This window comes from Panthera leo, chromosome B3, assembly GCF_018350215.1.
Source record: "Panthera leo isolate Ple1 chromosome B3, P.leo_Ple1_pat1.1, whole genome shotgun sequence".
Taxonomy (NCBI): Eukaryota; Metazoa; Chordata; class Mammalia; order Carnivora; family Felidae; genus Panthera; species Panthera leo.
This window is the reverse complement of record NC_056684.1, coordinates 119,747,108-119,762,908: the sequence shown is the minus strand read 5'-3', so window position 1 is coordinate 119,762,908 and position 15,801 is coordinate 119,747,108. Positions and strand designations below refer to the sequence as shown.

At 50.8% G+C, this 15,801-nt stretch overlaps 1 protein-coding gene across 2 annotated transcripts in view; it reads right to left on the bottom strand.

The window, feature by feature from the left end:
* The window catches only part of JDP2 (Jun dimerization protein 2), a 41,827-nt gene extending 33,385 nt beyond the window's left edge, over positions 1–8,442 (bottom strand). The window contains exon 1 of one of the 2 annotated variants that reach the window (XM_042943833.1): positions 8,384–8,442. In XM_042943833.1, coding sequence (XP_042799767.1) covers positions 8,384–8,390 — 7 coding nt within the window. In that variant the 5' untranslated portion in view covers positions 8,391–8,442. Of the gene's footprint in view, positions 1–7,289; positions 7,368–8,383 lie in introns of those variants that run through there. The other variant, XM_042943834.1, reaches the window with a different exon arrangement.
* Positions 8,443–15,801: the final 7,359 nt, after the last annotated feature.

The following is a 15,801-nucleotide window of genomic DNA, read 5'->3' as shown; positions in this document are numbered from 1 at the left end:
CTAGCACCCAAGTTCACATTTGGTGCCCCAGGCCCTACATCTGTGTTCCACCCGCTCTGCCTCCCACACCCTCCCATACCGGGCGGGGGGTGGGGGGGCACCCTCAGCCCTGCCTTCCCATCCCACACCTTTCTGCCCTCCTTAGCACCTAGGGTCCCCCAGGCCGTCTCAGAAAAGGATCTGAGACTCATTCGCATCAAGTTATAGTCTTAGAGCTGGAAGAGGCCCTGTGCTTATCTAAACCACATCCTCATTTTGCACATGAGGAAATTAAGGCTCAGAGAAGTTAAACAACTTGCCCAAGGTCACACAGGGGAAAAGCCAGGGCTGGTCTCCTGGTCCCTGGGTTTTAGAACCAAAGCTTTCTCACCCTGTCCTTTCTGTTTCCCCTCCTGGCATTCAAGAGAGATTAATGCAGAAGGAATGACATTTTAATGGTGGGTTTTGAGACACTAGCCCCTAGTGGAGGATTGCTCTCTTGCACAGAAGACCCTCTATCCTGCCTTCTTCAGTGCAGATCCAGGTTTAGGAAGCTCCCTGAACACCCTCCTGGGTGGGAGCCCAGACATGGACATGGCCCCTCAGACATCTTGCTTGTGGTGTGTCAGTGTACTGTGACCTTCCCTAAACCTGAGCCGGACTGAAGTCACCCTCGCCCCCGCCCCCAGAGGCAGGTCTGCAATGCAGAGAAGGTGGCAGCTTCCTACCCCAGGAGGCAGCTCTGGGGTGGAGTGGATCAGCTTGCATGTCTCCCGGGGCCCCCTCCAGGGAAAATACGAAAGGGGCCAATGTAAGGACTCATTCCTATGCGGCAAAAATGATGCCTGGGCCCAGCCATGTGGACACCTCACAGGCAGAGGGGAGTGATTTCAGGCCACCGGAGCCGGCCTGACAAAAGAAACTCACATCTCCTTTTCAGGAGAGGAGCAGACCTTACAAAATCCCCTCTGCCAGACCTGAACTGATGCCACAAGGAGTCAGTGGCTCCTAAAAGGATGCTCGATTACAGAAAGGCTAATCAACAAATACTTACTGAATTAATAAATAAATGAAAATGAATGAATGAACAAATGATTAAAAAAAAATTCACGGCGGGGCAAACTTCTGTGAGTGGGGTAAGGATCTGTCTCTGGGAGTTTAGATGTTCGTTATCCACCTCCAGATTATTTGTTCCCACAGTAGACCCCAAGAAAAATACTCCAGAGGCTTCTGTATGTTTCCCCGCCTAAGCCATCTTGGGAAGAGACGCAAGCCAGACCCCACTCTATTCCGGGAATGATAGTCTCTGCTTGCAGCTTCTGTTTATTTTCATACAGATGGTATAAATGAGACACTAACAAATGATCCCAAAATATAATGGATTCTTTGCTACTGTGGAACCCCCTCGGAGGGGCAACCACCCCCTGGGAGCAGCAGCCCCATAAATTCTTGCCATTCCTGCTCCCCTGTGAACCCATCCCAGTGACAAGCCTCACTCTGAGGCTCAGACACCAGGCTTTCCTCTGCAGAAGCAAACATCCCCCTCTCTCTCCTCCCCCCCCCCCACAAGGGTGCCCCTAAATGCTCAGATACAAACCACAAAGTCCTTAACACATGCCATTCCTAGGAGACAATCACAACAGCTGACATTCACCAGCACGAAATCATCCTACAGGGCTCTGGGGGTGGGGGTGGGGGGCGCAGGAGCAGGAGGGGCTCCCTTTCAGAATCGAGTCTTCACTAACTGGAAAGAGCCGGCTGACGATCCAAGGTTGAAAGGCAGCTTTGGCGATTTGAAAAATAAAACAATTCAATGTGATTTAGGGATCTATAAAAATGGGGGGGGGGGGGCAGTGGCAAGGAACCAGCAACAGCCAGGAGGAATTTACCCACTTCAAGGAAGACATAGGAAAGATGACAAGAGGTGAAATCATCTCCCAAACTGCTTGTTCCATACGGAAACAATTTAGGAGGAAAAGGAGAACTATGCACTCAAAGCTTTGGGGGAAGAACCCAGAGTTTTTTTCCCTTCAGGGCCCCGGAGGTCGGAAAGGAAGATAAACACCCTCCAAGTCTCTGTTAGTAACTGGGATGCATAAATAAAGAGCAGGCTCTACATGTCTGCAGAAGACCAAAACGGGAAAATGGGGCTTGACCTCAAAAGACAGGGCCTAGAATCCCAAATGATTTTGGCAATTTGGGACATTGACCAGGAACAACTTGGAAACTAGCCAATAAAGGAAAGCTGGGTAATGCACAGATCGGGGATGACACTGGCAAGGGAGGCATGAATAAGACAGAACGTGTCCAGGAAGTCACAGTAGACCCTAAGCTGCTCCGGAGCCTAAGATCTGGGGAGGTGTGAGGCAGCTCCCTTAAAAGCGGGCGTGGAAGAAATAGGGACCCGATGGGTCCAAGAGGCAAGAACCTAAAGCAAAGATCTGACAGCTGTATCCCCCTGTTCTGACTTACTCAGGGTCTTGTAGGAGCACAGGGTGGGGCGCTGCCTTGTACAAGCCCAAGAAAAGCCACAACACACTTCAATCCCAGAAAATGGGCCCTGTTGGAAGATGCTAACATGGAGGGTCATTTCAGCCAAAAGAAGGAAAAGCAGAGGTAGCCTAAGTTTTCCTCTCTTGTCTTCTTCTCTTGTTTCCTATATGTAAATGTGTAAGATATCATTGATTTAATGGAAACATCTACAAGTAAATAATAGTCTTGCTTTGAAGGGTCATGCTCATAACGGGCTATTCTTGTTAAAAAGTGTCCAATCATCATCATCTTCATCCAGAATGGCAAAGACAGATGAAAGGCGGTAGGGGGTAAGTTAAGAGAAAGTTAGGATCTGCACCATGGACTCTCTGCCCACAGAAATAAAAGTTTAAGGGAGGCTCTAAAGTCCCTGGGCCTCTTTGAGAAGGGCAGCCCCCCTCCAGGCAAACAGCTGGCCTGGGCTGGCATCGGGAGCCCGGGATGGGCGCACAATGAGTGCAGAGGACCCGAGGCTGCAAGGCTCAGCACCGAGAGAAAGTGGAGATGAGTGGGGGCAGGCCAAGGAGCAAGGGAGCTCAGGGGTCAGGCCCCAGGAACCCCAGTGGGGTTAGAAGTCAAGAGCAGGTAGCCAGCACCTGAGAATCAGCAAGAGGGGGTAAGAGGTCTTGGGAGCCAGAGTCTGGGAAGATTCCCAGGAGGAAAATGTGGAGGACAGAAGTCCACGGCCAGGAAGGGGAGGGGGGTTGCAGACGGAAAGGTTCCAGGCCAGTGGTCACAAAACGTAGTACTAACTACCGTGAATCTCGGAGAGTTAAATACCAGACCTGTGCTGGGAGCTAAGGAATCATCTGGAATGATCTGTCTCCTGGAATCTGAAATGAGGTGGGTAAATCAGTTTCCAAAAGATAAGCCGATCCAGAAGGCAAGGAACGAAAGGATGGAGAAATCTCTAAGACTAAGAATGGGGCGGCTGCACAAGTGTCTCCGACCCCTGTCTCAGCTCTGCAGGCAGGAGAGCGAGGCACGTTCGGAAGAGGAACTTGGGAGCACATGCGAGAGCGAATCCCAGGTCTGCCCCTTACTAGCTGTGTGACCCTGGGAGAGTTCCCTAACCCACATCTCACTTTCCTCAGCTGTAAAGTGGGAATAACAAATAACACTATTTGGCCTGTAAGGCGGAGGAGAGGATTAAATTAGTTAATACTTGGAAAGTACCTGGAACAACGCCTGCACCTAGTGAGCGTGAAGTCAGCGTAGCCATGAAGGCCTTCCTTCCTGGAGGAACCCTAGTGTTGGGTGACCCGTCGACATCCCTTCCGCACATTTCCCACCTAGCACTGATCTCCCTTTCCTAGGGCTGTGAAAAAGATTCTTCCCCAGAGGATTCTCTGCTGTCCCACTTTCCAGCTGTAAACTCCAAGGGGCAAGACCATCCTGCATCCAGGCCATTACTGCAACAGAGAAACAGAGGAGGGCAGATCAATGCTGGGTACAGAGGGGCAGAGATGAGGCAGAATACATGTCTCTCTGCCTTGGCTTCTCCTGAAGTTTCCTCCAGAGGCCAGAACACAGCTGCCTACATCGCTGGCAAGGGACCACCAGTGTGTTCCCCCAGAAGCAGAGGGCCAGCATCTTCTGTGTCCTTCAATCTATGGTATCCCTATGCTGCTTAGAAGGGGACAGACCTTAGATCCTCACAAGAAGAGAATGAGGGGAGGCAGCGATCAGAGGAAGCCAGCCGCATGGCACACACTAGCATGAGCGATCCTCGCAAGGCCATCCGGGCCCATAGAGGAAACCGGAACCTCTCCCCGCAGGAAAGATTCTTCCCTGGAGACCAGAGAAATGCTTCCGACGAGGCCGCGCCTGTAAACACAGCTTTCTCCCCTGCCTAATGTAGGTGCTCAATAAATACATGGTAAGGCATTTCTGCCAAGATCCTTATCCCAAACAGCAAAGAGCTGGGAAGGTACTACCACTGGACAAGCCTTCTATCCTCTCTTCCCGCCTCACCCCATGTGCGTTCATTGGCGTCGGTAGTTCATAGTATGATACATAACACAGACGCGCACATGGCGGGTGACAAATTCTTGGCCCTTAAAAAAAATGCCACTGGCCAACTAAAGTTTTGGAAATGGAGCTCCACAAATGGAATCCTATGGGCTGCAGCAAGAAAACAGACAAAAACAAAAAAAACCAACAACAACAAAAACCCAGAATGGGGGGCTCTCGCTGGGCCTCCCACAGCCGGCAAATGAGTGTAAAGAAACACAGACTGAAAATTCCAACCTTGGGTCGCTAAGGCATTTGTCTCTGCGGAGCTTCGAGAGGCCAAACCACACACACACACACACACACACACACACACACACACACACAAGAGTGCACACACGCACACACACACACACACACACGCACACACACACAGGCACACAGAGCTTGGCAGCCCGTAAGTTCCAGAGCTGGTAACACAAGCCACGGAACCGACTGCCAAGACAAGCAACAGAACGAGCCAGGCCCAGTTTCATTGGCCACCATACGCTGCATATGGCCCGGGACGCAGCCAAAACAGTGTTCTCACCCTCCTCAAAGGCATAGGAGACCCTCTGTTTTCAAACACACCTCCACAGAGCCTTAATTAAAGGAAAATGGAAAAATAATGTGCCTGCTGCTCTCCCCCTGCCTATATAGGTATGCACACACACATACCCGTACACACTCACTCTATTTTTCTCTTCCTCTCATTTCGGTTTCAAACATAATTCATTCACATGGAAAAAAGCAAACTGCATCCTGCAGCAGAAAAGCAGAAAAGAATGTAGCTTGCCCTCAGCCCTGGCTCTGGCTGCTCAAGTTGAGCTGGGGCAGAATGAATACTGAGCAGGCCAACCTGGAATGGCACCCGCCCCTCTCTTCCAGGGCCGAGCTGGAAACAGAGACACGGGGGAGAGAGGCAGCCCACTGCAACACCAGCAGCCCCACGACAAACAAACGAGCCCCAGAGAGCCCAGCCCTTCGAACCCTCGCAAGGATTCTGCAGGTTGGAAAAGATGCCCACAGGTCTTGCAAACAGGTGGGGCAGACAACAGACCCTGGGCTGCGGGGCATTGAGTGAGTAGAGAGATCCTTGTCCAAATCCTGCCTTAGGGGACCCTGTTAGCACTTATCAACACATCTCCTTGGAGGTGGCTGCCACCAACCTAGGAGGAAAGTCAGAGGCCCCAACGTCCATGCCTTCCAACAGCCCTTCAAATCTCACAGCACCCAGCTCTTCAGGAAGATTCTGGAGCTGCTGGTAGCTCTGAACCAAGGCCAAAGAAGAAGAGGAACAGAAGAGTCTTTCAGAAATCTGTCCTCCCTGTTTTAAACAAGGCAAAACCTTCACCAGCCAGAGGCACGAGAATAGATCTTGCTTCTCTTCCCCGGTCCTCAGGTTTATATAAAGGCAGAGCCCAGTGAGCCATGCTCACTCACACCTGATACCTGGTTAAACTCTCCCCTAGAAACCTGCAAAGGAAGATAAGGCATCCATCCAAGCTGCAGCCAGATTTGCTGGAAAGATGAAAGCAATGGGAGGTGTTTTAAAAAACCCTCAGGGGAGGGAGGTGGGGGGGGCAGGGAGGGAGATGATTTGGGAACACAGTTCAGAGCAAGGGCTTAAAGGACAAGCAGGCATCCAATCATGCTTTAACGCTTCAGGTCGGATGCTCCTCAACCTCAGACCCTGAGGACAGACCACCAAGATTTAGACCTGAGTACACACATCCACACGGTCTGCAAGCCCTTTTGGGAGAGACCTGAGCACATCTGCCCTGAGCACATGTGCTCAGGTCATAGAACCAGGCCCCGGACGCCAGTCGGGAGAGACTTACACTGAGCAAGGGTCAGGCAACTTTGTAATGGGAGCTGACCCAAGGGGTCAGTTGAGTTCCTCTTCCACCAACCTCTATCTCCAGTCGCTAGGATGGCCCATCCATCCCTGCAGAAAAGCCAAGGACTCCCACCTTCCCAGCCCCTCCCACTAAGCCCGGGTCTGCCACCCCGGGGTCCGGGGATCCAGGCCCTGTGGCCCAATCCCTCAACCTCCTTTGAGGGGCGGGGCAGAAGAGACTCTTCTGGGCTGGGCAGGAGAGGAGGGGCAGGTTACCTAGCAGACTTGCCTCCTTATGTAACCTGGCTTGGGAGCCAGGGGCAGCCCAAAGGGGCCCCGGGCCGCCCCCAGGCTCGCTCCCCACCCAGAACCCGGGAGCAGTGGCCCCGAGAGAACCCTCTTCCTTGGATCGAGAGCCCCAGCCCCTGTCCAGGCACTCAGAGAGCCGCGCTTCCCCCCAGGGAGGGGGGTGGGGGCCGGCACGACTTGCCAGCAGGTCCCTGTCATCCCTCCACCACCAGCACCCTGCACCTCCCTGGCCTTTCGGCCTCCATCTGCACCCCCACCTCCCGTCTCCCCCGGGCACTTCTCTCCCCACTCACCCGCGTTCCCCGCCGCCCGAGGGGAGCACCTCCCGGCAAACGCACCGGGAAGGAGCGCGCGGGAGGGAGGCGGAGGCAGCGCCCAGGCTGCCCCGGGAGCGGACGGAGCCTCCCGTCCCAGGGCGGGAACCAAAGGCGGCCGCCGGCTCCCCGGCACCGGGCGGGAGGGGCCCGTGCTGCAGCGCCCCCCGCCGGGACCGCTGGCGGGCCGGGGGCCGCGGGAGCCTCCCCGCCCCGGCCCGCGCGTGGGGGCGGCCGTCCCAGGTGCCCGCGGCCGGCGCGCCCCTCCCGCCCCGCCCCGCCCCGCCCGGCCCGGCGCCCCCGGCGCGCGCCCTCGCACCCACCGTGCACTAGCCGCGGGCGGAGGCGGCGCCCCCGGGGCCGGGGCCCGGCTGCAGGCGCCGTGCCCACGCAGCGCCGCTGCCGCCCGGCCGCCGAGCTCCGCCCGGTGCCCAGGCCCGTCCCGGCCCGGGAGCCGCCGCGGCGCCAGCCCCGCCGCCGCTGCAGCGTCCGCCGCCGCCAGCGCCCCCCGTCGCGGCCGCCGAGCGTCCCTCCCGCAGGCTGTGGCGGGCGGCGGGACGGGTTGCATCAGCCCCGGCTATATAGCGGCCCCTGGGCGGCGGGGAGGGGTCGGGAATGCGGAACCCGCCGAGCTGCCAGCTCCAGACGTCAGAGGGGGACGGAGAGGAAGGGAAGGAGGGGACAGGGAGGAGGGGGTGTGGATCCGGCGCCTCACACCCACTGACCTTCACCTCCCCCGCCGCCCCGGGCGCCCTCCTCCCGCCGCTCCTCGCGCTCCTCTCCCCGCGGGGGCAGCGGCGGCCCGGGCTCCCGCGCGTCCCCCGGCGCCCACCCCGCGGGGAAGCAGGACGCGGCGGGCGGTTATGTAAGAGCATCCCCGTGCACAGCCGCTTCCACCCCGCGACCCACGCCGCCGCTCGGGAGAGGGAAGCGAGAAGGCGCCGCGGCGGGACCGGCCCCCAAGCTCCTGGAGGCACCCGCAGCCTGCGTGGAACCATCTTCCTCGGTCCTCAGCGCTTTTCCCCAGACCCACGGGGGGTTTCAGCACGTTTTCATCCTTGGACACTGCACGACTGGGGGCGTGAGGGAAGGATCTCGCGAGCCGCTTTTATTTTGCGGTGAAGGATGGGCAGAGGATCGTCCCCACCTACTAGCCCACCGGGCCACCGCCGCAGGCGCCCTTCGCCCCCCCCCCCCCGCCCCCCCCCGCCGGGTGGCTCGCTGAGGGAGGCTGCCCTCCTCTGGGGCTGCGAGCCCACCGCTTTCTCTGGGGCTGCACCGGCTGACCCCTAGGCTTTCCGGCCCACTCCAGAGGGCTTCTTTCGGCTCAGGGCCACTCCCGTGAGCAGACCCAGCCCTCGGCCGACCCCAGATGGCCTCTCCCCCATAACGACTTCCACTACCAACTTACTCCCACCTTTCATCCTCCTAGAGTGGTAGATGGTTAATGGCGACTCCAGAGGAAATGCGTCCTCCACGGTGCCCTCCAGTATGTAAAGGCACAGAGACACAGAGCCCTCGTGCGCACGTGTGGCTCCTGAGGCCTTGGCACCATGGTTGGCATCTCCTACCTCCAGACCCCCTGGGTGCCCAGCCTACCTTTCTGCCTAAGCCAGATAGGAGTGACAGTGTTTATATTCAGTAACCTTCAGCCTCCTTCCCAGAGTGATGTCAGGCCATCACCCAGAGAAGAAAGGAAGTGAAAGAAAAAGTTCATGCCTTCTTGGAGCGGAGATGCTCAGAGTGAAAGAAACAACAAGACTCAAGACAGATGGGAGCAGAGGAGCAAAACCCAATGAGCGAGTCTCTTCAGTAGGAGTACAGTCAGATTTTATTCTCCTTACTTCCCAGTGCAGCGAAATCTTTCTGGGTGAGAGGGAAAGACGGATCAAGCGCCCAGGACATTGACTGACCATTTTCAGTTTTCACCTCCACCATCGGCTCCCTCCCTCAAAACGTTGAAGTTAACAAGTAAAAACAAAGTAAGGTCCTAAAAGAACACACAACGGAAAACGAGTAGTAATCTGATAGTCTTGTGGAAGAACATGACTCTGAGCCCCAGTAAGGCCAACTACACCTTTACTAGGGCATAAAGATCAAAGCTGGGTACTATGAAACTGCCTTATGATGTTTCCCCCATGAGACTGAGGTCTGGACGTTTATATGGAAGAAAACATTGAACAGGGGCAATGTTACTTTACGCGTCTTCGCCTGGGACTTGGAAAATACTAAACTGATCTATGAGTGGGGACTAATAATTAGTGTGTGTGGTAAGAGCAAGTCCTCTCCAGGGCCTGCTTTGGACATGGCTAGGCCACCGGCAGTCCTGCTGGGCTTTTGCTTCCCCCCACAAATTAAATATACTACAGGGTGGCACTGAGGGGGGTCTTTTGCCCCCTCCAACTCCTGTTAATATCCATTAGGTTTTCTCCATTATCATCTGCATTTTTTCAACTGTATATAGAATGCCATGTAAACACAGCTTCAAGCCCTCCCTTCCAGCACATTGCCCCCTCCCTGGTCTGTCTACATAGTCATTGCCTCTGGAAGGAGCTAGAGGCAGAGGCCACAGACTGGCTCATTTATGGAGACATTGGCCTGCTTCTCCCTGCCCTGCCATTGGCTCTTAGGGACAGACAAGAGACCCAGCCTCAGAATTTTGAGTTTGAATTTAGCTTTCCTATCCCTTGCAACTAAGAAAGTCCTGACTGATACACCCCAGCCCTGGCACACAGGCTGACTGAGATTGCCACATATCTTAAGTGAGTCTGATGAGGCTAGGAATTTTGAGGACCTTCTGGGAAGAAAAGCTGCCAGAAGCTTGACTTGAAACTGCCGGGGGGGGGGGGGGGGGGGTCTACTGAGAGTGAAGCTAATGCAAAGAAGAGTAGAGTATAGCCAAGCAAGAGAGGGAGAGACCTATCAAGCTCAGATGGCATTCCCAGCCATGCCTGATGCCATCCCTCCCTCTGGAGTTTTTAGCTGTAGCAATCAGTGAATTACATCCTACCTAAAGCAGTTTGAATTCACATTTCCTGTTACGACAGTCCTTAACTTTTAGTGGTTCAACTTAGGATTTTTCAGCGTTACAATGGCGCAAATATATGTATTCAGTAGAATCCGCAGTTTGAATTTTGATCTTTTCTGGGATATGCATGCGATACCCTTTCGTGATGCTGGGCAGTGACAGGTGACAACAGCTCCAAGTCAGCCACGCGATCACGAGGGTGAGCAGCCAATACACCGACAACCATTGTTGTACCCACACGACCATTCTGGTTTTCACTCTCAGTACAGGGTTCAACAGATTACCTGAGCTATCCAACACTTCTTATTAAGTAGGCTTTGTGTTAGATAACTTTGCCCAACTGTAGGTGATCTGAACACATTTAAGCTGGGCTAGGCTAAGCCATGCTGTTCAGTGAGTTAGGGGTGTCAAATGCATTTTCAACGTTTGATATTGTCAAATTATGATGACGTTCTCGGGATGCAAGCCCACTGTAAGTCAAAGAAGATCTGCAGTTGCAACTAGAAAAATCCTGGTTAACACCCGGAGTTTTGCATCTCTGACTTATTTAGCTAACCACATTTGAAAGCTTAATGGACATCGATGACTCCCAAGCTCTTTGCCAACGTGAAAAAGTGAATTGGCAAGGTAAAATCATGAATTTCCCCAGACCGGTTTCTCCAATATTAAAGAAGGATGCGATAGTTCTGAATAATCAACCGATCAACTAGCCTCCTTATACTATACTAGTGAGTTTAAGACGTGATTCCTCATTTGTCCCCACCTCCTACCTAGTTAGGAGAACGGTCTTCAACACTAACAAACAGCAAGACTGAGAGTAACAAAGGCCCAGTATGTGACAAGGGCGGTAAGCGCTGTAGGAGTTCCGACAGGATCGCTGCTCCGCAGAAAAATCATCCGCTAATTGTTCCATTCAAACTGTGCATGCCAAAAATTGCAAACTAGTACCTGGCAGGCTGAATTTGGTTTTGCTGCCTCAACCATACATTCTTTTTTTTTTTTTTTTTTTTAAACCTATCAAAGAGGGGTGCCTGGGTGGCTCAGTCAGTTGAGCGTCCGGCTTCGGCTCAGGTCATGATCTCCGGGTTCGTGAGTTCAAACCCCACGTCCAGCTCTGTGCTGACAGCTCGGAACCTGGAGCTTGCTTCAGATTCTGTGTCTTCTCCTCTCTCTGCCCCTCCCCTGCTCATGCTCTGTTTCTATCTCTCAAGAATAATAAATAAACTAAAAAAAAATTTTTTTTAAATAAAAATAAAATAAAATAAAATAAACCTATCAAAGATTTCACACAAAAATCTAGATTTTTAACTTCTCTTGAAAAAAAATTAGTCAGGCATCATTTATTTATTTACTTTTACATTTTCTTATTGTTGATAGACAGAGACAGAGCACAAGTGGGGGAGGGGCAGAGAGAGAAGGAGACACAGAAGCCGAAGCAGGATCCAGGCTCGGAGCTGTCGGCACAGAGCCCTACGCCGCAGGGCTCGAACTCACAAACCCCGAGATCGTGACCTGAGCCCAAGTCGGACGCTTAACCGACTGAGCCACCCAGGTGCCCCAGTGAGGCATCATTTAATAGTGAAGATGAAATAGGTTAGGTGGCAGTAACAAACATCCCCCAAAACTCAGTGGCTTCACACAAGAAAGGCTTCTTTTTTTACCCACCCAAGTCACATCAAGGTGACTGTCCAGGGCAGAAGTCCCATAGGTAATGGCTCAGTATTACACCGCCATATCAACAAGTGTATCCATGGCCACAGTGGCAGGGAAAGAGAGAGAGAGGTAGAGAGGGCCGGCCATGTACCAGCAGTTAAACCTTTCCTCCTGGAGTGAAATATGTCACTTTAGCTTACATTGGTCAAAGCAAGTCACATGACCACTTTTAATTTCGAAGAGGTAAGGAAGCTCAGTCCTCCCAGGTACCATGGAGAAGGGAACCATGAATTGGTGAATATCTGTCATCTGCCACAACGTGCACTCCTTAATGGCAACAGTGGGTTGCAGCCCACTAGAAGCTGCCCCTTCGAGATGGGACTTAAACACCCTCCTTTGACATAGTCTCCAATCAGCCTGCCAGATCATTTACAAGACCTGCTGGGCTCCTAGGGGCATTTGATTTTGCAGTTCCTGGTATAGACAAAGCCAATTTCAATATTAATCTTTCCTGGTCCCTGGTGATCCATGGAATTATCACAATTTTTTCAAAAAGTTGTTTGTTTTTTTTTTTTTTTAATTTGCTAATCTTAAAGAAATGCCACCAAAAATTCTTAGGTGAAGGGCAGGAGGATATTATAAAATCAAACAATTTGTATATTCTGAAAATTACAGAGACCTATTTATGATGGTTCTTTCCTACTGCTCTTGCCTCGTTTAATCAAACACCTACCAGGAGAGACCAGGAAGAATGAGCCTCTTACTCCCCTTCCTAGGGTTGGAGAAGAAATTACATGGTAGTGATTTGGGGGAGTGATTTGGTTTAAAGTTTTAAAAGAAGGGCACCTGGGTGGCTCAGCCTGGTCAAGCGACTTGATTTCAGCTCAGGTTGTGATCCTACGGTTTTGTGAGTTCGAGCCCCGCATCAGGCTCTGTGCTGACAGTATGGGGCCTGCTTAGGATTCTCTGTCTTCCTGTCTCTCTGCCCCTCCCCTACTTGCACTGTCTCTGTCTCTCTCAAAATAAATAAATAAACTTAAGAAAATAAAAAATAAAGTTTTAAAAGATACATATGATATATTAAAATATATGGCATATGATAAAATAGAAAATATACATTTTCTATATATTATTAAAATATATATTATCATATATATGACATTTTTAATGTGATATATATTTTTTCAGGTATTTAAAATTTTTTTTAATTTATTTACTTATTTTGAGAGAGAGAGAGAGAGAGAGAGAGAGAGCACATGAGCAGGGAAGGGGCAGAGAGAGAGGGAGAGAGAGAGAATCCCAAGCAGGCTCCATGCTGTCAGCGCAGAGCCTGATGTGGGGCTCAAAATCATGAACCCGTGAGATCATGACCTGAGCCAAAGTCAAGAGCTGGAGGCTTAATCAACTAAACCAGGTGCCCCTGCCTTTTTTTTTTTAAGGCTGAAATACTTGAGAAGAAAACTTGAGTTGAGAATGAGAAGGCTTTCCTTCCAATAACTACCAATGAGAATTTTACAAAACAAAAGGTATGTCTAAAGGTTTAATAATAAATTGGCACCCACAGAAATGCAGCCATCCCCGGGGAAACTTTCTCTGGAATCTAACACAATAAGTCTTTGGAAGATGAAGAGATAGTAAGTTCTCTGGTTAAAATGCTGGGCCAGGTAGAATTAGGGAGAAAAGTGTAGTGGATGTATGCTGTTCTCTTCAGCATTCCTTTTTTATGAGACCCACTACTGTCCTTCTCCCTGTGGCCCTTTGAAAGGTCTCAATCCTGGTGCCCTATCATCCCTCCCACCAAGTGTGGGTATGTGACCAGAGTTGGCCAATTAGAGTAGTCCATTTTCAAAGCTATGGTGATTGGTTCAGAGATGGGCACATGATCCAAACAGGGCCAATCAGAGTCTTCCCTGAGATTTGATATCAAACGTTAAGGAAAAGGGGCACTCCCTTCCTTTAAAACACCAGCGTGAGAAGGTAGTTTGTGGTTATTGGTGGCCATTTTTCCTGTCATGGGAGAAGAACCTGACTGAGAATAGAATCAACACAGAAGAAAAGACAGCCAATACATATAAAGAGAGAAACAGCTATGAGATCATCATTTGAGTCCCTGAACCTAACATGCCATGAGAACATGCTGAATTAGTCTTTGGACCGCACAGTGATGGAATCAATACATCCCCTTTCTCTTGCTTGCTAAGATAGTTTAAGGTGGATTTTCTGACACTTGCCACTAAAAAAAAAAAAAAAACCTGAAAAATACGTGAATAAAATAGGCCAAAGTCAAGCTTGTAAAGGACAGCTGAACTGACACTATGGAATTTTATCTGCTTACTATTCCTGCCTCATCCATCAAATACCACTCAACTGTCTGAGACTAAATACAGAACTGCACTGATCTGCCTTCTGACAGCTCAGGGTTCCATTAGTCATTTAAATAATTTAGTCAGACAACCTTGTTTGAATGTTTGCTATGAGCCACACACCATTTGCCATTCTGTTTGAGGTGGCAAAGCAAAAAGAAGGTATCATCCCTGCCTAGAGGGATGACAGGCTAGAGGCCCGGGAAGATCAAACTGGGGGATGTCACGTGAAAGTCATTCATACCTAGGTGCTCCCTGAAATTAACACCACGACTGTAGGTGGAATCACCAAACTTCTTTAGATCAAAGATGACTGTTAAAAATACTAAATTTCAAATGGCGGGTGATTAACAGATTTTGAGTCAATGAATGAGTAAACACAAGCTGGCCGATGACTCCATCTTAGGAGATGCCAATAATGAACACACTAGAGAAATAAGAGGAAGCAAAAAAGTTAGCAAACAGTGCTGCGGAAGATAGAAGAAAGGAAGGCACAGACATAGAGTCACAAAACCTCAAGGTTCCTCAAATTCCCTCTCCATTAACAACAGGGGTGGGCTTCCCACTGCCAGGGAAGCCAAAATGGGTTGTCAGTATGGTCAAATTTTTAAAAGAATTTTTTTTAATTCTTTTTTTTAAAGAAAAATCAGATCTGAGATGAGTCTGTTGCATTTATTCGGATCTGAAAGGTACATTATAACCTTAGAGATGTATATTCAAGAAGCTTCAAGCGATTTTTAAAAGGGGGAGTTTCAGGGTGCCTGGGTGGCTCAGTCAGTTAAGCATTTGACTTTGGCTCAGATGATGATCTCGCAGTTTGTGAGTTTGAGCCCCACGTTGGACTCTGTGCTGACAGCTCGGAGCCTGGAGCCTGTTTCAGATTCTGTGTCTCTCCATCTCTCGGCCCCTCCCCTGCTCATGCTCTGTGTCTCTGTCTGTCAATAATAAATAAATGTTAAAAATTTTTTTAAAAAGGAGATAAAAGGGGGAGTTTCGGGGCACCTCAGTGACTCGGTGGCTAAGCATCTGACTCTTGATTTCAGCTCACATCATGATCTTACGGTTTGTGGGTTTGAGCCCCACGTCAGGCTCTGCGCAGACAGTGAGGAGACTGCTTGGGATTCTCTCTCTGCCTCTCTATCTCTTTCAAAATAAATAAATAAATTTAAAAAAAATAGAAGAGGGAGTTTAACCTGAAAGTAAACATGCTACAAAGATGTTTCCACCTAGCACCCACATAATACTGCTTTGAGAAGGATTGAAGACCCTTCTCCATTCTTTCCTTCCTTCTTAATCCCTGCCCCCTTTGCTCCCAGAAGGTGTTACTATGGATTGGTCAGACCCTCAGTAAAATATTTGGACCTCAGTTCCCTCCTCTGTTAAGTGGGGATCATAATGGTGCCTACATCAGAGGGTTGGTGTGAGATTAAATGTGATACTTACAGGGGCGCCTGGGTGGCTCAGTCGGTTAAGCGGCCGACTTCGGCTCAGGTCATGATCTCGCGGTCTGTGAGTTCCAGCCCTGCGGCGTCGGGCTCTGTGCTGACAGCTCAGATCCTGGAGCCTGTTTCAGATTCTGGGTCTCCCTCTCTCTCTCTGCCCCTCCCCTGCTCACTCTCTGTCTCAAAAGTAAACAAACATTAAAAAAAGACAACACCTAACATTTTTAAATGTTTATTTATTTTTGAGAGAGAGAGAGAGAGAGAACATGAACAGGGGAGGGGCAGAGAGAGAGAGGGAGAGAGAGAATTTCAAGCAGGCTCTGCACCGTCAGCACGGAACCCGATGTGG